The sequence below is a fragment of the Haliotis rubra genome, unplaced genomic scaffold, assembly GCF_003918875.1.
Source record: "Haliotis rubra isolate DU_JTF1 unplaced genomic scaffold, ASM391887v1 Scf28, whole genome shotgun sequence".
In the NCBI taxonomy this organism is placed as follows: domain Eukaryota; kingdom Metazoa; phylum Mollusca; class Gastropoda; order Lepetellida; family Haliotidae; genus Haliotis; species Haliotis rubra.
Genome location: NW_025766891.1, coordinates 1172840 through 1195890, shown reverse-complemented (window position 1 = coordinate 1195890; position 23051 = coordinate 1172840). Strand labels below are relative to the sequence as shown.

At 42.7% G+C, this 23051-nt stretch overlaps 1 protein-coding gene across 3 annotated transcripts in view; it reads right to left on the bottom strand.

Moving 5' to 3' along the window:
* Positions 1 to 23051, bottom strand: part of LOC124281122 — a 74528-nt gene that overhangs the window by 4656 nt on the left and 46821 nt on the right. For 2 of the 3 annotated variants that reach the window (XR_006899852.1, XM_046717137.1), the window contains exons 2-6: positions 13635 to 13894; positions 11987 to 13191; positions 5009 to 5083; positions 2840 to 2929; positions 692 to 807 (exon numbers count right to left, since the gene is read on the bottom strand). Coding sequence is in view for 2 of the 3 variants with exons in the window: in XM_046717137.1 (XP_046573093.1) it covers positions 692 to 807; positions 2840 to 2929; positions 5009 to 5083; positions 11987 to 13191; positions 13635 to 13879 (1731 nt within the window). In the remaining variant the exon portion in view is untranslated. Of the gene's footprint in view, positions 1 to 691; positions 808 to 2839; positions 2930 to 5008; positions 5084 to 11986; positions 13192 to 13634; positions 13895 to 16566; positions 16572 to 23051 lie in introns of all 3 variants that reach the window. The other variant, XM_046717138.1, reaches the window with a different exon arrangement.

Here is a 23051-nt window from a genome sequence, read left to right as displayed (position 1 = left end):
CTTCTCTACTACTATTAACGTAACACAGTCTACTACTATTCAGTCTTCTTCTCTACTACTATTAACGTAACACAGTCTTCTTCTTCTACTACTATTAACGTAACACAGTCTTCTACTACTATTAACGTAACACAGTCTTCTTCTACTACTATTAACGTAACACAGTCTTCTTCTTGTACTACTATTAACGTAACACAGTCTTCTTCTTATTAACGTAACACAGTCTTCTTCTTGTACTACTATTAACGTAACACAGTCTTCTTCTTGTACTACTATTAACGTAACACAGTCTTCTTCTACTATTAACGTAACACAGTCTTCTTCTTGTACTACTATTAACGTAACACGGTCTTCTTCTTCTACTACTATTAACGTGTGTCTAGGCTTGGACCAAGATACAGTCCTATTCACAAATATATATATGCACATGAAACTAAATCATCTAAAGCTCCAGGCGTTCACATCTCATGCAGTATTAATCATGTAAAAACCTTTATAGAACAGGTATTCAAATTATAATTTAATGTAATGAAGCATTAACGAGTGTAGACGTCATCAAACTAGTTGAACTGAAATTAGCAAATTAAACGTTAATTTCTCATTCTCAGTGACGAAATGACCTAACTGCAACTAGCCACATTTCGGTACAGTTGCACTGGGCAAAGATCGCACATATAGGGCCTCTACTTACGCAAGTATAACACATCTCATGTCTGTTACACAGCTCCCTTGCCTCGTCGTCGATAGGCAGGCCCTGCAGGTCGGCAAACTTGCAGTTGGTCAGCAGCTCGTCAGAGGGACACACACCTGAAGGAATGTCAAACAACGAGTGAGTGTAGTTTGACGCAGCTTTTAGCAATATTCCATCTATATGACCGCGGGGGACACCAGAAATGGGCTTCACACATTGTACCCATGTGGGGAATCAAACCCGGGTCTTCGGCGTGACGTTTGAACGCTTTAACTACTAGGCTACCCCACCGCCCCCTATCGGATTAGACCAAACAAAGTATAACGTCATCATTACGTTACAAGGCTGAAACAGTCGCCGTGCCACACCATGTCTAAACGCAGCTATGACATTTCACCATCGAAAAAACATTAAGTTTCTTTTAACATGATTTAATTGTGTTATATACTCATGCCAATAATGGATGTCACCCCCCTCCCAACCCAACCCCACACACCTCACACCCCACCCCACGGCCCCTCTCCAATTAAAAAAATTGAAGGGGGTGACAACCATTATTGGCATGAGTATATTTGTGTACTCGTGTACCCCACTGACACGTGTAAATTGGAGCGGTTCCCATGAACGAAAGCTGTGAATACACAATTTAAAAAGTGGTCAAATGTAACAGTTATATTTGGGATTACATTTTCTAAGTAATTTACACAAACCACGTGATCTGGACTACTAGTTGTCAGACTTCCATTTTTGTGTAAGTAGCGGTGGCTGATTGGGTTAGATCGCTGACTTTGTGGACTAGCGATTAGATGCTTGACTCTGAGTGTGAGTGCTCGAATTCAGGATGGGATTCAACCCAACGAAAGTACTAGAATCTGTCCCTCATTGATAAGGTGTAATCATAACTATAACATTTGTTACATCTGTCCACTTTCTAAATGGCATTGTGTATTCATAAATTTTCTTGTTTGCTCAATATCATGTCCGACAGTTCATATGCTTTGTAACCCCCTGGTCATGATTTAATTGTTTGTATTTGTTTATCAAGCCGTGGGTCAAGTGCCCTTGGGTCAACTGTCCGGTTTCTGCTAATGTAATGAGTTGACTGTGTCCATTACATGAAATGTGTCCAGGCGTGACGCATTGATGGATTCGGTGTGACGCACTGTCCCAGTCAATGTTTCCCCAATTAACGCTTCAAACAAACACTTCAACCCATAATCGATAATTGCACCCAATGGCTGTTTCTTTGAAGTTCCATAGTACAGAGGCTGTTAAGTGTACTCCAGTGATGGTCTATACCAGCACGGCAAGGCGTCAAAGACATGCCAAAAGAAGCCAGAAGTTTGTATTCGACAGTGATTTGGTGTCGGGAAGAATTAGTGTAACATTTGAAAGAGTTCCGTCAAGTCTGAATTTCTTAAGAACACAAAAGGTAAGTCCACCTTGAAGGGCCCATGGTGAGGTGATTGGAACTCGCACTATAAAAAATACTAAAAGGTTTTGAAAGAATTTCCACCGGCCGTGTTTCCCAGGGGAATATTCCTGAGTGGTTCTGAAGCAAGAATTGGTTGTTTAACGCCGCACTCAACAATATTCCAGCTATATGGCGGCGGTCTGTAAACAATCGAGTCTGAACCAGACAATCCAGTGATCAACAGCACGAGCATCGATAAATGACACCCCAATATATTAATGGTCCCTATAATTTATTTTTGTAAGTATAGGCATCAATTTTTATGTGTTTCACGTAGCCACCAAATTCTGAACATTGGTTGGTCGGTCGGTCGGAAAAATATATAAATAAAAAATAGAAAAAACCCTTAATAAACTCAAAATCATCTGAAAGATATTCTCGATTTACATCTATAGTAAATCTGATTACAATTTCTCGCTTTTTTGGGACTTGTGGCAGCGACTGATTATAAGATAATATAAGACAATATTTTTATATGACGAGGCGGTACGTTTTAGGTTTGAGTCGGCGGTGTTGGAATTGAAAAAAAAGTTTTTGTTTGTTTGTTTGTTGTTGTTGTTTTTGGAGTGGGGGAGACGGCAACAGAATTAGGAGGGTCGGTCGGGCGATGAGAAACACAAAAAAGTAAACATGCTGCCCTATACACCGATACATTGTAGTCGGTATAGTCGTACCTGAGTTGGGCGGGGTGCTGTCTTGGTAGCTTGCTACTCTCTTGTCCGTGTTCTTGTAGTAAGGCGCCATTGCCATCCTGTTGTAGTTGTCTGGTAACACCGAACATGTTACAGTTAGACTCATCGTACAGGATTTGGTTGATAGTTTGTTGTTTAACTCTGTTTAACATCAACATTTCAGCTACGTACAGCGGCCTGTAAAACATCTTGTCTGGAACGGGCCAGTGACTGATACAGACACGTGCCAGTTATATTCCGACACTTGATGTAACTTCCATAGACTTACATGTTAATTCAGTGTAGCATAAATAATTTTCATGAATTTAATTTTCGTATGATCCAGGTCAAATGTTGCACATTTGTGAGGAATCATCTTACCTACAATCACATAATTTCTGTTTAATTTTCCGTTGCTTATTCATCGAATGGCAACAATTTAATCAACATATGTACAGTGCCCTGAACTCATTTAACATGGCGGCCTATGGGATTGTGCATTGTGGAACTATACGTAAGTTGAGAAATGTGATGTCATTAGTTAAAAAAGTGGTCGGAAAAATGAACTGAAATTATGTGCGCACAGCAGGGATGATTTCAGATTTGCCTGTCAGATTTTACAAAGATCTAGCCTAGACTCACCTCATGAAAATTATTTATGCTACACTGAAATAACATATAAGTCTATGGAAATGACGTCAAGTGTCCGAATATAACTGGCACGGATCTGTATGGTATGGTGAGTACAGATTCCCACGATCTTGGAACAAGAAATTTTACCACCGACCACCCTATCCACTGCGTCGACTTTTACGACTACAATGTGCTGTCGGGGAGTTATGCTAGCCGATCATCATCACGGGGTCTTGTCAAACCTATGGCTCTTTACAAACAAGAGTCGTAGTGGCGTACAAAGAATGGTGGGTTTATTCTCACAGTATTATAACTACTGTGCCTTTTTATCGGTTTTTAAGCAACGTCTTCAATACATTTTCTTCCAAGAATGGTCTATGTCAATGAATAATTCTAGCTTTATAGAACTTTACATTATTCTTCTCGTAAATCTTTGTTAGAACCGGAGTTTGTATGTAATGAATCCACAAGATAAATAGTTAATACGGGCATTGTATAAATTTAGAATTGGTTTTAATGATTTTAGAATTAATTATTTACTCAAATCAAATAGAGCTTTGATTGATGATAACGAATCCATTTGTACAAATTGTAATAAGGTAATATTGAAAGCGCATTTCATGTAATATTTTTGTGTACCAAGTATTCAGATTTACGACGTAAGTATTTATCATATATATCAGCACCTGTAAGAGATCAACAAATATTGTTCAGTCTGTTAAACTCTAAGAATATTAATGTTATCAAATCTATTGCAATTTATTTAAAACATGTTTTTCAATACAAGAAATGTCTCCGTCGCCACGTGCATGTATTTGCAGCAATTGTACTTGTACTTGGCCAGAAATACTGAATAAAATTAATCTGAAATACTGTTTACACAGAGTTCGACAGAGTGGTGAGTTCAGTTTTAAGCCGCTTTTAGCAATACTCCGGCAATATCACGGCGGAGAACACCAGAAATGGGTTTCACACATTGTACCCATGTGGGGAATCGAACCCGGATGTTCGGCGTGACGCGCGAACGCTTTAATCACTAGGCTACCCTACCGCCCTTAGATTGCGACTGACACTACCGCAGGACGGCTGCAAAATCAGGCTGAAGATTGGTGTCTGTTTTAACGAGGTGCACTGTTTTCTCTGATGCTGACTCGCTTTATATTCCAACTGACTCACTCACTCTTTTAAGGTTTCAAAATGTTAATCATACTCTTACAATAATGGCTTTCGTTTATGTACTTTTCATTTCATCAGTTAAGAGATAATTTAACCCACGCAGAACATATATTTAGAAGCATGGACTTATCATTTAGCTTTATAAATAATGTATATGAACCACCGATCCTTTAACGGTTAATAGCTTATTACGCAGTGCGATATCACGCTCATTGCCTCATTATAAATTTAACATTCTCCTTTCGTCCATTAAACTATCGATTAATCGATAAACTCACTTCCTTGTCCAAAAGCAATAAATCAGTAGTTAACAATCAATTAACCATTTCAACACTTTATCACGTGTATCATATCATGACCAACCTTGACTCTCAATGTCATCGTCGGTGAAGTCGTTCTGTTCCGACTCTGCCAGCCGTCCTACCATGGCATCGATCGCTGCAACAGAACAAACAGCCATTAGCACATCTGATACTCTCGTGTTTGCCAGTTACCCTCGTGTCTGCCGTCTCCATCCCCTCTGTCGAGAAACTGCATTGATCCAGTTGTGTCAATACCCACAATGAAATAATCCTTCGTGTAATTGCGTTTATCGTTCATCCAAACCGCTTTGCTTTTAGTGCTGTTACAACGTGTTTAAACTTCTACCGCAATGTTCCGTTAGTTCACCAATAGAGGCGCGAGTGTGTATTTTTACAGGACAAATGAGCGAAAATGTGCATCGGTGCTGTTCGTTCATGCTTTGATATTTTAGGCGTGACAAATGCCTGTACTATACCGTCAAACGCCGTTGTGTTGAACATTGATGTGTCGAACTCTCGGTTATCTCGAAGTAATGTTAATCAGAGCATATTCCTTTTTTAGTCATCTAATGTTCGATACAATCGCGAAATGCTGACTAAAAAAGGAACGTACGTAAATATTTCGAGTTATCTAATGTTCGATACAATCGCGAAATGCTAACTCGAAATATTTACGTACGTTCCTTCAACATAACGGTGTTTCACTGTATTTGCGAACTGACCCTAACATCGACGCAATCTTAGACATGCGACCTATGCTTACGCATTGAGATACGATAGTCGTAAACCTGAAACTTTTTCGTAAACAACGTCCTTGTTCCGCAGCAAAAACGTAGTTTGATGACACTGTAAGTCTTACTTAATGTATGGAGTTGCGATGGTTACGAAAGATGTGGTGCTAAGTTAAAAGCCGCCTTAGTTTTACGACTATCGCAAATCAATCTTAATGTATTGTGTTACGACTATCGCAAATCAATCTTAATGTATTGTGTTACGACTATCGCAAGTCAATCTTAACGTATAGTGTTATGAAATTTGTAAAACAAACCTAAGCTATACATGTACAATTGTCTGTCGCAATACGACAGTGGGTCAACATTTGCACAAACATCACATAAAACATCACATAGAACAGAATAGAGGTCGTTCAATCATCGGATATACACTAGTCGTAACCCAAAGAAGGTTTTATGCAAGGCGCCTCGATTTAAGAATTTACGGTATGCACTCCAGGACAACATCGATTAACAGTGTATAGAAAACAGATGTAATATATACGTTGTTCTTGTCAAGAGATAGTATAATGTTGTGTTGTTGACGTTACCGTTCAACGATAGCCATCGCGCCCCATTACACAGTGTTCAATGTTCAGCTTAACCTACCATACACCATCTCACTACCACAGCGCTATAGATATGGCACACTCATCGATGGCAATGTTAACACACTTCCTGCGGTTATTGATCTACAGAAGGGCGATTAGTGGATCGTATCAATTTCAGAGATAACTATCAGGATGCATCAAAATAATTTTATTTGATGCGGTGGGATTGATTTGATGGAACTGCTTTAGTCACTATCAAACATACGTGTTTACTTTCTTTTCTGCGTCAGTTTATCACTGGATTTTTAAAATAGGGTTTGTTGATGGAGGTTTTTATATTGTTACTCTACGGAGGAACGTTTTTATATTGTCACTCTACTCTCAGGCATTACTACAGGATATAAGAACGCAGGGTGGCTTAGTGGTGTAGGTTTTCGGTCATCAGGCCGGAGGCTAGGGTTTGATTCCAGTGTGTACAGTGTGTGAAACACGACTGTGTAGACTCATACTCGGACCATACTCACTCACTCACTCACTCACGCACGCACGCACTCTCACTCACTCATAATGTCGTGGATGAAACAGAATTCTAAACCGGTAGTATACCAGTACAGTATCTCGCGATACGAATATCGCGATATGGTTCAGATTCTGCAATATATTGGGTCATCCAGAGTTGAATTATCTTGATTTCTATATCAATAAAATGGCGTATACCCCTGATATCAATTTATCATAAAGGCCTAAGTCTTATACATTTTGTAGGACTGTATAATGACATTCTAGTCAATTTTCTAGAGATTTTAAGCTGAAGAACTTCACCTAAATCATGTTTTTGTTTCATTTTGCAATAGTTCATGTTAACACATGTTTATATTGGAGTTGAATCTGAATGAATCACTGAACTACAGTAACAATAATTACATGCTGCATTGAAGTGCATTCTGTTGAAGCAAGCAACACTGACCATGAAAATCAGGTTATACTATTACTTTTATCATTATGTTCGCAAACCTTTGTTGCAATACTTCAATTTAACATTCCACGTTAAGGCTCTATATCATTTTATTCACCAGTACACCATTGGCGTACAGCCATGCACAATGGGGACGGGGAGGCTGAAAGTATGGTGTAACAGCAACTAAGAAGATGATGTCTCACATAGAGAACTATTATTAATTTAAGATGTATGCACTTGGGCAGAAACCTTCCAGTCAATGTATCACAATACGTATTGCAACATGTCTTAAATTAATGCAATATATGGCAATATGAGAATCAGGGCAATATCCAGCCCCAGTAGATAAGGTTGCTCCACTCACCCCATGGCAGCCATTTCAAGCATATTCCATGAACTTATGTGGACACTATCCAGGCTAAGTCTGTATGTCAGTGTTACCTTAGAATACGAAACATAAAACCGATTCATTACGAACAAGAGACACACGTGCAACCGGCTGTGCTGTTGTCACTGCCTGCTAGCCATTTTCGCCTATCATTAGTACAGTCCATTTTAAAATGTGGGATTATTTCGCTGCCAGGGATCTAAAAGTAGTCTGAGGACGAAATAATTCTAACCGAAGGCAGTGGACAATCTGGGTGGCGAGATCTGGTCTCTGAACAATCCTCATTAGCGTTTCGTGGACTTTCCCCGAGGACCTGTTTATCCATACTAATTGTGGACACGTCTGGTGGACAGGGTCTACTAAAGTGCAACATTCGGCACACACGGTCATTCACAATTTACAGCCGGGACGATATCTCGGTAGTCATAGGGACTATGCGCAAACCGCAGCACTCCTACTCTAAGCGATGATAATGCTGCAGGCGATTTTAATCGACATTTATTTGACACAAAGGGCCACTTCTCACCAGAGCAATGGAATGAATGGAAGCGAGTGGGTTATGTTGATCCATGTCAGGTATTCCGTAACATGAAAGGCGGAAGTTATAGGGAATAATGTACCCTTTGTTTTAGCTTCCCAGGTAGAGTAAGTGCCTTGTCAACACTGAATACACTGTGGGCTCTCTGACGCAGGGTAAATAGATGGGAAGACAACAAACGTTAATGCTATATCTGTACGGAATGCACCACCAGAGTGCTTAGATGACCGTGCATGATGTTATAACCACTTTCACAAAGAGGATGTCCCCACAACTCATCTTTAACGCATAGAAAAGCTAAAAGGTTTCATGAAAAAAATCTTAAAACTGCAATACAATATGTCAACTTGATTACATGTGTTAAAGTCTCCAAACAAAATGGATTTTAGCATTATATGACTTTCTTGTGAGGATGTTGTTCAAATAACTGTATCTGAAATATCATAATGCGATTTGTTTTCATTACAACTGGACTACGTATTGTCAGACAGGACGTCAAGAGACATGCAATCAGAGTGAGTGAGTGTGCGTGTGTGTGCGTGTGCGCGTGTCCGCGCGCGTGTGTGTGTGCGTGCTTGTGTGTGAGGTGTTTCGAGTGTGGGTGTGTTGGTGTAGGTATTGGTGTTGAAGAGGATGTTGTAGTGGGTGTTGGTGTGGATGTTGTAGTGGGAGTTGGTGTGGATGTTGTAGTGGGTGTTGAAGAGGATGTTGCAGTGGGTGTTGGTGTGGATGTTGTAGTGGGCGTTGAAGAGGATATTGCAGTGGGTGTTGAAGGGGATGTTGCAGTGGGTGTTGTTGGTGTTGGGGTTGTGGATGTTGGTGTGGGTGTTGGTGTGGATGTTGTAGTGGGTGTATGTGTTGGTGGTTGGATGTGTTGGTGTTGGTGTGGGTGTTGGTGTGGGTGTGGGTGTGGTTGGATGTGTTGGTGTTGGGTGTGGGTGTGTTAGTGTGTGTTGGTGGGTGTTGGTGTTGGTGTTGGTTGTGGTTGTGTGGGTGTGGGTGTGGGTGTGGGTGTGGGTGTGGGTGTGGGTGTGGGTGTGGGTGGTGTGGGTGTGGGTGTGGGTGTGGGTGTGGGTGTGGGTGTGGGTGTGGGTGTGGGTGTTGGTGTTGGTGTTGGTGTGGGTGTGGGTGTGGTGTGTGTGTGGGTGTGGGGTGTGGGTGTTGGGTGTGGGTGTGGGTGTTGGGTGTTGGTGTGGGTGTTGGTGTGGGTGTGGGTGTGGGTGTTGGTGTGGGTGTGGGAGTGGTGTGGTGTTGGTGTGGGTGTGGTGTGTGGGTGTTGGTGTGTGGTGGTGTGTGGGTGTTGGTGTGGGTGTGGGTGTGGGTGTTGGTGTTGGTGTGGGTGTGGGTGTGTGGGTGGGTGTGGGTGTGGGTGTGGGTGTTGGTGTGGGTGTGGGTGTGGGTGTGGGTGTGGGTGTTGTGTGGTGTGGGTGTGGAGGTGTGGGTGTGGGTGTGGGTGTTGGTGTGTTGGTGTTGGTGTTGGTGTTGGTGTTGGTGTTGGTGTGTAGGTGTGGGTGTGGGTGTGGGTGGGTGTGGGTGTGGTGTTGGTGTGTGGGTGTGGGTGTTGGTGTTGGTGTGGGTGTTGGTGTGTGGGTGTGGGTGTGGGTGTGGGTGTGGGTGTGTGGTGTTGGTGGTTGGTGTTGGTGTTGGTGTGGGTGTGGGTGAGGTGTGGGTGTTGGTGTGGGTGTGTGTGGGGTGTGGGTGTTGGTGTAGGTGTATGGTGTTGGTGTAGGTGTGGGTGTGGGTGTGTAGGTGGTGTGGGTGTGGTGTGTGGTGGTGTTGGTGTGGGTGTGTGGGTGTGTGGTGTGTGTGTGTGGGTGTGGGTGTGGGTGTAGTGTTGGTGTGTGGGTGTTGGGTGTGGGTGTGGTGTTGGTGTGGGTGTTGTTTGTTGGTGTGGGTGTTGGTGTTGGTGTGTGTGGTGTTGGTGTGGTGTTGGTGTGTGTGGTGTGGGTGTGGGTGTGGGTGTGGGTGTGGGTGTGGGTGTTGGTGTGGGTGTTGGTGTGTAGGTGTTGGTGTGGAGTGTTGGTGTTGGTGTTGGTGTTGGTGTGGGTGTTGAGGTTAGTGTTGGTGTAGGTGTTGGTGTGAGAGTGTGGAGTGTAGGTGTTGGTGTTAGTGTTGGTGTTGAGTGTGTGTTAGTATTGGTGTGGGTGTTGGTGTGGAGTGTGTGGTGTAGGTGTAGTGTGGAGTGTTGGTGTGGTGTGTGGGTGTGGTGTGAGTGTGGGTGTAGGTGTTGGTGTGTGGGTGTGGGTGTGGAGTGTGGAGTGTGGGTGTGGGTGTGTGGAGTGTGGGTGTTGGTGTGGGTGTGTGAGTGTAGAGTGTGAGTGTTGGTGTGGTAGTGTGTGGGTGTTGGTGTTGGTGTGGGTGTGGAGTATTGGTATGTTGTTGTTGTAGGTGTAGGTGTTGGTGTTGGTGTTGGTGTTTGTGTTAGTGTGGGTGTTGGTGTTGGTGTTGGTGTTGGTGTTGGTGTGGGTGTGGGTGTGGAGTGTTGGGTGTGTGTGTTAGTGTGTGGGTGTGGAGGTGTAGGTGTTGGTGTGAGTGTGGAGTGTGGAGTGTAGAGTATGGTGTGTGGGTGTTGGTGTTGGTGTGGTGTGGGTGTGGAGTGTTGGTGTTGGTGTTGGTGTTAGGTGTTGGTGTGGGTGTTGGTGTGGGTGTTGGTGTGGGTGTGGGTGTTTAGTAGGTGTGGGTGTGAGTGTTGTAATAGGTGTGGGTGTGGGTGTGAGTGTTGAGTGTGGGTGTGGGTGTGGGTGTTGGTGTGGGTGTGGGTGTGGGTGTGGGTGTGTGGAGTGTGGAGTGTGGTGTGTGGGTGTTGGTGTGGGTGTGGGTGTGGTGTTGGTGTTGGTGTGGGTGTTGGTGTTGGTGTTGGTGTTGAGTGTTGGTGTTGGTGTTGGTGTTGGTGTTGGTGTTGGTGTGTGGTGTTGGTGTTGGTGTGGGTGTGGGTGTGGGTGTGGGTGTGGGTGTGGGTGTTGGTGTTGGTGTGGGTGTTGGTGTGGGTGTTGGTGTTGTAGTGGGTGTTGGTGTGGGTGTGGGTGTTGGTGTGGGTTTGTGTGTTGGTGTTGGTGTTGGTGTTGATGTTGGTGTTGGTGTTGGTGTTGGTGTTGGTGTGGGTGTGGGTGTGGGTGTGGGTGTGGGTATGGGTGTGGGTGTGGGTGTTGGTGTTGGTGTTGGTGTTGGTGTTGGTGTGGGTGTGGGTGTGGGTGTGTTGTAGTGGTTGGATGTGTTGGTGTTGGTGTGGGTGCGCGTGTGGGCGTGTGCGTGGGTGTTGGAGTGGGTGCATGTGGTTGTGTGTGGGTGTGAAGGTATGGATGTGGGTGTGGTGTGGATGTGTGTGTATGGATGTATGTGGGGTATGTGTGTGTGTGTATGGATGTGTGTGCGGGATATGTGGGTGTGTGTATTGATGTGTGTGTGGTATGTTTGGTGTGTATGGATGTGTGTGTGTTGGGTTATGTGGGTGTGTGTATGAATGTGTGTGAGGGGGTATATGGGTGTGAGTATGGATGTGTGTGGGGGTATGTGGGCGTGTGTATGGATGTGTGTGGTGAGTATGTGAGTGTGAGTTTGGATGTGTGTGTGTGTATGTGGGTGTGTGTATGGATGTGTGTGTGAATGTTGTAGTTGGTGTGAGTGTTTGTGGTTGTGTGTGGTTTGGGTGTGTGGGTGTTGATGTTGGAGTGAGTATGGTTGTTGGAGTGAGTGTAGGTGTGTGTTTGTGTGTTTGTGTGGGTGTGGGTGTGGGTGTGGGTGTGGGTGTGGGTGTTGTAGTGGTTGTTGGCGTAGGTGCGGGTGTTGTAGTGGGTGTTGGTTGAGATATCTAATGAAGACTTAATGACTCACCGTCCTGGGCATCAAGATAGCGCTGTTCTTCCTCCGCCTCCTCCTCCTCTTCGATTGGTCGGTCATACCAGCGGTTCACCTCCTCCTCCTGCACACGCTTGGGTGACCTCTTGTTACTAGGCAACATCAACATCCTCTTGGCCGCTCTCTTGTCACTAGGAAACATTGGGTAACTCTGTTCCAGATCCGCTTCATCCATCCTCTTCTTCTTCTTCCACACCGGTTCTCCACGCTTCTCCCCTACATTTCCCCCTAAGGCATTAGCAGCAATCAGCTCCACGATCAGAGGATCAACCTTGCCGTTTTTGAGATCCTGAAGAGCTTCCTCAAGCTTAATGGCCTGTTCCAGAGAACCAAACTCCTTGTCTGACACTGTGCCTTCCATCTGCGACAGGGTGGCTTCATTCAGTGTCTGGGTCAAGGCATCATTTTCCAAATCCTCCAGCTCTGAAACCATCTTCAACTGCTGGATCTCATCCCGGAGCGTCTGGATCTCCTTCATGTATGTTTCCTCAAGAGGAACTGAATTTGGGGGTTTGGCTACAGGTGCCCGTTTTGTAAATCTCTTCTTTCGTTTCTCGTCGCCGTTAAAGTAATCCTTCAGCAACCAGTAGTTCTCTATAGAAGTCAACGGATCCTTTTCGCCTAAAACCTCTTCGTTTGCTACCTGGTCATTTGCCTCCTGAAGCCTTTCTTCCTTGGATGGAGTAGGCTCTCCAATGGCAACGTCTGAAACTTCATGTACGACAGCATCAGAATCAGGTTGATTGTCATCCTCCGAGTCATCAAACACTTCACTCAACTCCTCTTTACTTACAGGGACCGGATCTGTGGTGGTGACTTTAACTGCACTGTTTTTGATGTCCTTTTTACTCAAAGCTCTTTTTTGTAATTTTTCTACTGCGCTCATTAACGCTTTGAACTCGTCTTCAGTAAGGTTATCTAATTCGTTTCCTTTTACTTCACTTTCAGATGTTTCGGTAACTTCTTTTCCATTGTCTTGTTCTTCATCTACTGAATCCTCCTCCTCAGCATCCTTGTCCGAGTCTCCAAATATACTTTGTAACTCCTCTTGAGATGTTTCAACTTTCTCAGGTATAGGACCTTCATTCGACTGATTGGATTCGTCCACAAGTTCGGGCACTGCATACGAGTCCTCATCATAAGGCGATAAACCATAAGCATCTTGCAACCACTCTTCCTCCCTGAAAAAGAAAGTACAAGAGTTATATCATCTGCTGGTTCATTTGTTGCAAAGCAGCGAGTGTGTGAGGGTGGTTTTACGCCGCTTTTAGCAATATTCAAGCAACATTCTGGGGACACCAGAAATGGGCTTCACACATTGTACCCAATTTGGGAATCGAACCCGGGTCTACGGCGCGACGAGCGAACGCCTTAACCACTGGGCTTATCCACCTCCCATGTTTCAAAGGAAGACAAGTGAGGATCTATGATCAAAATATGAGCCTCGCTGTTTCCATGACAACGTACCCAGAATGCGTAGCTCATTGTTATGGTAACAAAGTTTGATTTGCCTGCTCTTCGCTTGACTACTTGTATGCCGCCATGATATTACTGGTAATTACTGTCTGCGGCGTAAAAGAACAATCCTTGACTCACACAATAATAATAGTAATAATCATCGTACCTGCTTGGTACCCCCTGACCCCAGTCTTCTAGATCTGAGGGTGAGAGCTGTACCCGGGGCTCGGGCAACCGCGAGGCCGCCAGATAATCCTCCTCTCGGATCCGCCGCCGCTGACGCTCTAACACTCGGAAGGCCTCGGAAAGATCCGTGCTGGGCGACTCGCGACGCCTGATGGAGAAAGCACTGACGTCACAGCACAGTACCGCCAGCCAGAGAGCCACGACCATGGAACTGCGGGACTGCATCTCTGCTACAACATCCTTAAATGGGAAGAAAAGTGAAAATATGTATAAACAAATTGTCAGTGATTCCAAGGCATTGGCTGACTAACGAAACAATATATCGGCGTTTGTTTCCATGAGCGCAAACAGAATTAGGCACTGCTCACCAACGCAGTCATTGTCGTGAACGATTACGATTATTGTTGTTGTCATGCAAACATACGCACGCACGCACGCACGCACGCACGCACACACGCAAACATACATACACCCATTGTGTATATCTGTATGTGCACATTTTATCGTCCTCGAGATACCAGCCTTTACACTGATACCTAGGACAAACTACATCTTTAGTGAAGAGTATCATTTGTCTGGTGTCATAAGACCATGATCTAATCTTTCAACACATTCTGAGTCTAAATCTAATGTGACGAAATATGCAAGTGTTGATATTTACTTCCAGGTGATTAAGAGAGTTATACGTTTTATCACAGCCATAGAACATATAGAGAATCTCCTCCAAGTGTCTTTTGATATCAAATATATCACCACGAGTTGATAAAGTTTCAAATATCCGAGACTTGCCGACTATATGTTTACTTGTATCAACGAGTGTTGATATATTTGATATCAGAAGACACGAGGGTGTTACTCTATTTACCATCCAAAATCATTCTTCATCAGTTATCAGTAAAAGAATGAATTTATATGAACACATAACTGCCATTAGGCTTCTTGAACAGCTATCCCAGTGAGGTCATAGCATTGTGACGTCATCAACTTTGCGTGACGTCATAACATTGTCTGCTGTGTTCTTAGTGATGTCAAAGCACTGTGAGGTCATTAACCGATGACGTAATAGCATCATGACAGTTCAATTGTAGATGTCGCTTGTGTGGGAGTCAGTTTTTGATGATAAATTCTGTTTGACACTGATGGTCATTGACTGAAGCAAAATTAATGACCAGCAGACCAGTTGTCACCCTTTGTAACAATGAAGGAAAAAATACTGATTTCACGTGTATTCCGCTACACCATTTAATAAACGTGGACCTAACGTATTAACCTGTATTAGTCTCACTATCACGAGTTTAATTACTTCTTTCAGCCACCCTCCAAGACATTAAACTCCCATTTCTTCTCTCCCAGCTCCCCTTCTTACCATGCATTATTAATGCCATGTGCACGTCCCAAACGTCCTTGAATTGAACAGTTTAATGTTCCGACAAAGCAGTTTGGATAGGTAAAGTATCAAGGGATCATTCGCCGTCTAAATTTGCCCGCAGAGCCTTACAAATGAACCAGAGGGTATAGACGTTTGTGAATATCAAATGAGAACAAATGAATAATAGCCATCTAATGTACATGTGTTATGAAAACACAGTCAATTTAGTCTTGTTTTTGAGGAGTTGGGGTGAAGTAGAGTTTAACATTCGATTAAATATATTATTACTTGTTGTTGGTAAATTCCAACAAATTCATTTAAACTTCATTTAGATTGTATCAAATACTTACGGACCTTATTCAAAGCAACAAAACGTAGATGTTAATTCATTCTAAAATATCATTAAAAGTAATAATCATTTTGTCAATTTATTGCTTAAAAAACTACACATTACCTCTCAGGACCTCACGTTGAATATACAGAACAATTACTCGTACAGTATGAAACTGGAATCTATGAACTCGTACTGGTTGAATACACTACGTACTCCATTTCTATTCAGTCACTTCCACGTCTAGTCTCTCAAGCACCCATGCTGGATGAATATGTAGAACACTTGCTGATACAGAACAAAGCAAGCATCACGCGTATGGTTGAATAATTTAAGTAGTTATATATTCAGTAATTACCACTTTAACCTCCCAAGTGTCCATATCGACTGACAAACAAAACTCTGCCACTCTTCCAGACCTGCCTCTGTGATACAACGTTGGTTGAATAGATTTAACACAAAAGTCTTAAGACCTCAAACTGGTTAATTTCAGAACGGATGCTGACACTGTACCAAAATAGCATCCATGAAACTCAACTGGTTGAATACACTAATAGTTGTCTACTCAGTAAACGCCACAACAGACCTCGGTAGACCTCACAACAGACCTCGGTAGACCTCACAACAGACCTCGGTAAACCTCACAACAGACCTCGGTAGACCTCACAACAGACCTCGGTAACCTCACAACAGACCTCGGTAAATCTCACAACAGACCTCGGTAGACCTCACAACAGACCTCGGTAGACCTCACAACAGACCTCGGTAAACGCCACAACAGACCTCGGTAGACCTCACAACAGACCTCGGTAGACCTCACAACAGACCTCGGTAGACCTCACAACAGACCTCAGTAAACCTTACAACAGACCTCGGTAGACCTCACACTAGCCCACCCTGAATATACAGAACTATTGCTAATACAGAACGAATCCTACATTATGAAACTTGACACTAAATAATTCTTTAATCAGTAAACACAAAGCCTGACCTCATAATAGTCCATCTTGGATAAATGTATAGAACAATTGCTCTCACGGAATAAAAACAGCATTTATGAAACTATACTCAGTCCACATACTTGTTTATTTGTAAACACCAAGTCTTACCACATAATAGCCCACCCTATCTATATCTACTGAACCCTTGCTGACACAGAACAAAGCAGCATTCATGAAACGTTACACGAAATACTTGTTCTTTTGTAAACACCAAGTCTGACCTCAATCAGGTTAGCCTGCCTAAATTAACCGATCAGTTGTTAGCAGCACCGAATAAAAACAGCATTCATGAACCTATGATTGAAAACTTAGTTATTCAGTAAACACCATGCCTGACCGCGCCAGGTTCCACCTTGACCATATATACAGAACAATTGCTAACAACACAAACAGCATCCATAAATATACCGGTGAATATACCAATTAGCAATATACTCTGTAAACATGAGAACCAGCGTCTCATGACGTCATGCTTATACAGAACACCCACGGAACAATGACTTTTGAATACTAAATATATGCCAACCATATGCTTTATTTACCATGTTTATTGATTCAACTACAGAATCAATGGTCAGAGATGCCAATCCCAGTACCTTAACGCTCCAGCTAGGTACCATTACACCCATGTATAGAATACATGAATATTTAAACCTGTTTATGCACACCATATCCCCCGTATTCTACCCTTTTGTTCGAAGCTGTTCTAATGTTAGAACGTCAGATTCTTTAGATTAGTGCTCCAACACAAGTTGATAAAGACGGCGAAGAAATACTTTATAACCTTCACTTTGGTTGCCTCATCGTCGCAGACTGGTGCGGTATTCACGTCAGCAATACTGGGAGATGACTTCATCAGAAAGAGATATCTGTGTGCTCTGCTCGGTTTTGATCAAAGGGAAGAACAACGGCAATTACTTTTTAAAGATCAACTGGAAGAAATGCCATGTTTCCCGGAGCTCTGAGACAGGCAGTTGGTCAAAGCTTGATCTGTTAGCTGTAGCTATTTACCACCTTTTCTTGTGTTGGTAAATTTGATTTATGGCCAATGTTACAGTAATTTGTCGTCATTCGTAGTGATTGGTATACTTTTTAGCGGTTTTTAAACAATATCCATAAATTGCCATCAGAAATGGACTTCCGTACGTATATCATGGATCATAATCAAATTGACATCTTCAACCGAATCAGACATGGTTACAGTGAGTGAGTGAGTTTGGTTCTACGCCGCTTTTAGCAATATTCCAGCAATATCACGGCGGGGGACACCAGAAATGGGCTTCACACATTTTGTCCATGTGGGGAATCGAACCCGGGTCTCCGGTGTGAAGAGCGAACGCTTTAACCATTAGGCTACCCCACCGCCCCAGACATGGTTACAGGAGCGTTGGGGTAGCTCGGTGGTTAAAGCGTTCGCTCGTCACTCCGATGGCACAGATTCGATTCCCCACATGGGTACAATGTGTGAAGAATTTTTCTAGTGTCTCCCTCCGTGCTATTGCTGAAATGTTGCTAAAACGGTGTCAAACCATTTCACTTGCTTTAATATTATTCTGGAAACTGTAGTTTCGTTTTATCGGTAAGGGAAAGAGAAAAACCATTCGTCATAAGACATTACGATTTGAGACGACACACAGTCTAATACGGAAGCTACTGCCACGTGTTTCAATCATGAACACAGCAGTCTAAATTTATTCAACGTCTGTTTTTGGCATCGTGTCATTCGACCTGAATGAATCTACGTTGACGAATGTGTCAATTGTAGTCATGGAAAAGAATGAGACACACAACCCTTGATATTCAAGTATGTGCTGCATCTAGAACCAGGCGCAACGTCCTTGTAAGCACCTTATTCCTTATATAACTCAAACAATCTGTAAAGTATACACCACCATGAGTGAGTGAGTTAGTTTTACGACGCATTCAGCAATATTCCAGCTATATGGCGCCGGTCTGTAAATAATGAAATCTGGACCAGACAATCAAGTGATCAACAGAATGAACATCGATCTACACAATTGGGATACGATGACATGTGTCAACCAAGTCAGCGAGACTGACCACCCGATCCCGTTAGTTGCCTATTACGACAAGTATGGGTTACTGACTACCAAATCTAACCCGGATCTCCACGGGTCGTATACACCACAAGCAACAAACCATTTACGTGATCATAAGAAATCTTAGTTTAGAGCAATGCCCACAGCACGATTCCGACCATTTCATAAGCATGGGTTTCTGTCAGATGTCAGATGTTAATGAAAAGGTGAGCTACCCTTCCTCACCGGTGACATACGTCATAAATACGTGCAAAGGCAGGTCAAGTAATCGCCTAAAGAAGCACGGGTAAACAGATGCATGTGTTGGATGTTATTTTAATTGCTAAATGACCGGTATCAATTCAGAGCCTTGGGGAGGACTATGAGACACCGTGGACATCCGACATCGATAGAAATAGCACAGAACGGAAGACAGCGTTTGGCAGTGGGAGGTAAATAACGTTTCATCGATATCTATCAGACGGCCAACTTTAAGATGATGACTACCAAATGCAAGAAGAATTCTGTTGTTCTGGTTTCAGTTATTCTGAAATGTCAGTGTCAAACAGGGTTTTGTCCCACGCAGAAGTAGCACCAGGGTATCGTACTAAGCATGGTAATCTTGCACGACAATCCAGAAATCAGAACTCTACCTTTTTTTGTCAAGGATCAACTTTTAGGGATAGTCCCCCTTTCGGATATCTTAATAATGAAATATTATCTGTGAGTGAGTGAATTGGATTTAAGACCGATTTGAAGAGCGTTCCAGTAACTTCAGGTCGGGTCTGTTTAACGTGGGAGGAAAGTCCGATATGATACAGGCTTCAAACGTATACACCTTTGACGAAAATCCGACATGAAAATTCACCTACCTAGTCCAGTTACATGGGTTGTATTTTCACTAGCCGGACAGAAAATAAAGTAACCACGGCTTCCAGGCAGGCATTTATTTCACACTCTGGCATATTGACAACAGGAAAAAAATATTTTTACACCCATCCCATCAATTGGAACATCAATCGGGACAAAAGAACCGATAATACCCGAATCCCACGACGGGATGTTAGATTTCAATCACATATTATTAATCCATTATCATCATACATCGATGTCTTTCGCCCAGGGGTGTTAATACATTGCAGACTCGGTGAAAACATTCACAAAAGGCAACCAATGGGAATATCATTTATTCACGTCATGTCATCTTCTTCTCATATGGAACACATGTAACCTGAGGGTAAATGTTCGTGTGTTGTATAAAGCGAGCCTCGGGTGGGTATGTGTTAATTTACTTGGAGCTATTGTCCAGAAATATGGCGTTATATTTCCATTACGGTGTCGTGCATGAATACATTTATGTCGTTTGAAATCGGATAGAGAAACGAATGTGATAAAACATGATCTGAGTAGATGACGTGTCATTACCTTGGACTGCTGAGCAATATGCATTCATATTGCATTTTCAGCTCCCTGAGGAACATACAACCCAGGTTGCCAATGCGCTGGAAGCTTGCATTAATGTTTCAACCAACCAGGTGCATTGTTACTATTTGCTGAACTGTGGTGAACACAGTCACGTATCTGAGTTGACAGAACTTTTATTATGCTCACGTCGTGATACTCGGCAGAAGAGGTAAAAATATACAGTTAAGTGAGTGAGTTTAGTTTTACGCCGCACCCAGCAGTATTCCAACTATATGGCGCAGGTCTGTAAATAATCGAGTCTGGACCAGACAATCAAGTGATCAACAGCAGGAGCATCGATCTGCGCAATTGGGAACCGATGACATGTGTCAACCAAGTCAGCGCGCCTGACCACCCGATCCCGTTAGTCGCCTCGTACGACAAGCATGGGTTACTGAAGATCAATATTCTAACCCGGACCTTCACGGGTTTACAGTTAAGAGTACATAGAATGGCGGGATGGTTTACATGGAAGATTGTACAATTTTCATGATGGTATTACAGAATATACATAGTCTTTTTAAAGCACTTATTTGTTTACAATAGAACACTTCGATAACATTTTAACACATTGGGATTTTTAACAAAATGGTTTGGGACATAAGTTTTCCGATGATGTTTGAAGAAAGGACAGAGAAGAATGTAATGAAATTCATCGCCAACATCACACGTGTCGCAGAGGTTACACTTATTTCTTCAAGTGGAATTTTGTGCCACCTACCTACTTCTATAGGTAGACGATGGCAGGAAGTTCTAAACAAGAGAAATTTAAGAACCAATGGGAAAGGGATATATATGTCATTCAGTGCAAGACCAGACCGACCCCTTAAAACTCATTGTACAACTTACCAGCTAAAGCAACAAAACCCTTTCAATAATCATGCTATATGTTAAGACCATCCAACTACTCTCCGCCGCCAGCTTTGCGACCTTAGTGCGTTATGCTATCAATGATTAATAACGTGTTGCGGAAAATTACTGATAATTCTATGTATTTAATACTGTTTCAAGTCTCTCGGGCACAGTGCCTAATTGGTATTTAATGCTCAATATATGCTTTTCATAAGAGTGCCAAATTTTCAGAGCGTTTGCCCGCCAAGCTGAAAACCCGGGTTAGATTCCCCACTTGGTTACAACATGGTGTCCCCCGCCGTGATATTGCCGAATAGTGCGTGGTAAAACTATACTGAATTTCCATAGGAGCTAAAAGCTATGCTATGATGTCTCTCCCCCTTGAGAGGAAAGCACGGGTACAAAAGTTACACACACACACCTTAATACTATACATTTTCATTTTACATGTATCTAATGGCGTTTACGGCTTTCTCCCAACTTTTGAAATTCTGTACATACAGGAATTGATCTTGAACTTGCCCCTTGAGACTATTCCGCTTCACATAATCTTTCTTAAATATTTGCTGACCATGCACCTTCTCATAATATTTGTCTCGCACTGCTACCAAAAAGCGCCTGTCTACACTGTTTATGAAATGTGAGCTAGCTCGCGTTACTCTATCATTTCCGTTTTTCAAAGCCGACATATCGTCGACTGTGGGCTCACACATATGACGTCACGCAAAGTCCTTTGGGTATCATTAGGTAAGTGAAGCGATCACATGACATCTTCCTGAGCTGCAACTGAACAGCGGTCACCTCGAGCAGGCAGACATACGGGCAATTAGTCTGACCGCTGACGTCATAGGACGGTACAAGTGGATGTGAAGACTTCAAAACGACAACGTCTTTGACAGAAAACATCGAAACAATGCAACCTCCACTACAAAGATGAAGATACAGAACAAATAACATCACATACATAAGATAACGGTCGCGCTCTGTAATATAAAAAATGAATGATAAAACTCAATATTAAATGACGCAAATATTTATATTTAATCAAGTTGCAGCAAATGTCAGCGCTCCGACGAATAAATAACTTTTTAGTAAATATTGTATTAAAATTTATGGGAATAGGTTTTCAAAGCGAGAAACATCTATTGTACACGACGTCTTCAGCCAGGGGAGAGGTGCCCGACTGCCGGTTACCACGTTACTGACGCTGTCTCGAGGGGAGAACTGTCTGAAGGTGGTGTGAATCGTGACGTTAAGCGAACCACACATGGTATTTTTTAAAGCAATGTTTTGCTCCGTCGGGATCAAGCTAACCAAATACTCCGAGTCTTTACAGAAGGTTAAAATCTGTCTGGCGCGCTGGTGATTAATGTCTTGCGGTGTCTCTTCCCATGTAATGCGGTTGTGGACATATTTACTAGATAAAATGGCTCGAAGGAAGAAACCGAATCACCTTATCGAAATGACATTCCTGCTTCGTTCTTTCTCGGAATAATCTCCTAATAACATTTCAGCAGTTTGATATAGCCCATGATAAAAAACAAGTACAATTATACACACGAAACGAGAGTACGAGGTTAGACTAGACGAATACCTAGTCTCTGAAATGAACATATTTTTCATAAAAGAATAATCATAACAAGATAATCGTAAAATATAACGAAAAGGAGCCTAGAGGCTTCTTCGTTTACTGAACTGTGGAAATCTAGACTTGCTACATATTTTAGACTTGCATGGGCTTTCTTGGATATATTTGTTTCAGGGTCTGTATGACAGATTATGGTTCAACGTGATGCGATCAGTCGTCACTTCTCGTCTCTTTCCGTAACCTCCATGAAGACAAGTCGGCTTGTCCCGGAATAACACGAGTTGGTCAGGAATGGTGATGAAATTTTACATCTATCTGACATCGCCTTTGTTAGGTCTATAATTATAATCGTAACCTCGTAAACTGCTTTCGGGTTTTTCAGGAATGACACGAGCTAATCGCGGATGCTCAGATTTGATTTCAAACTAAAGTAGATTTTAATTTGGCGAACTATCAGCACCCAAAAGAGTTACCTCCCCTTCACTAACCAAGCGATTGAGTGAGTGAGTATGGTCTAACACCACTTTAAGCAATATTCCCACAATGTCACGGCGAGGGACCCAAGAATAAGGCTTCACACACTGTACCAATGTGGAGAATCGAACAAGGCTCTTCGTTCTAACAAGCGATCTTTTTAACCACTAGGCCATCCCACAACCCTACAAAGCAATTGTAATTAAGGCTGCAATTAATATACCATTCAACCATTTCGCTTGTTACAATAAAATTATAAATAACCAGTCGATATGTATT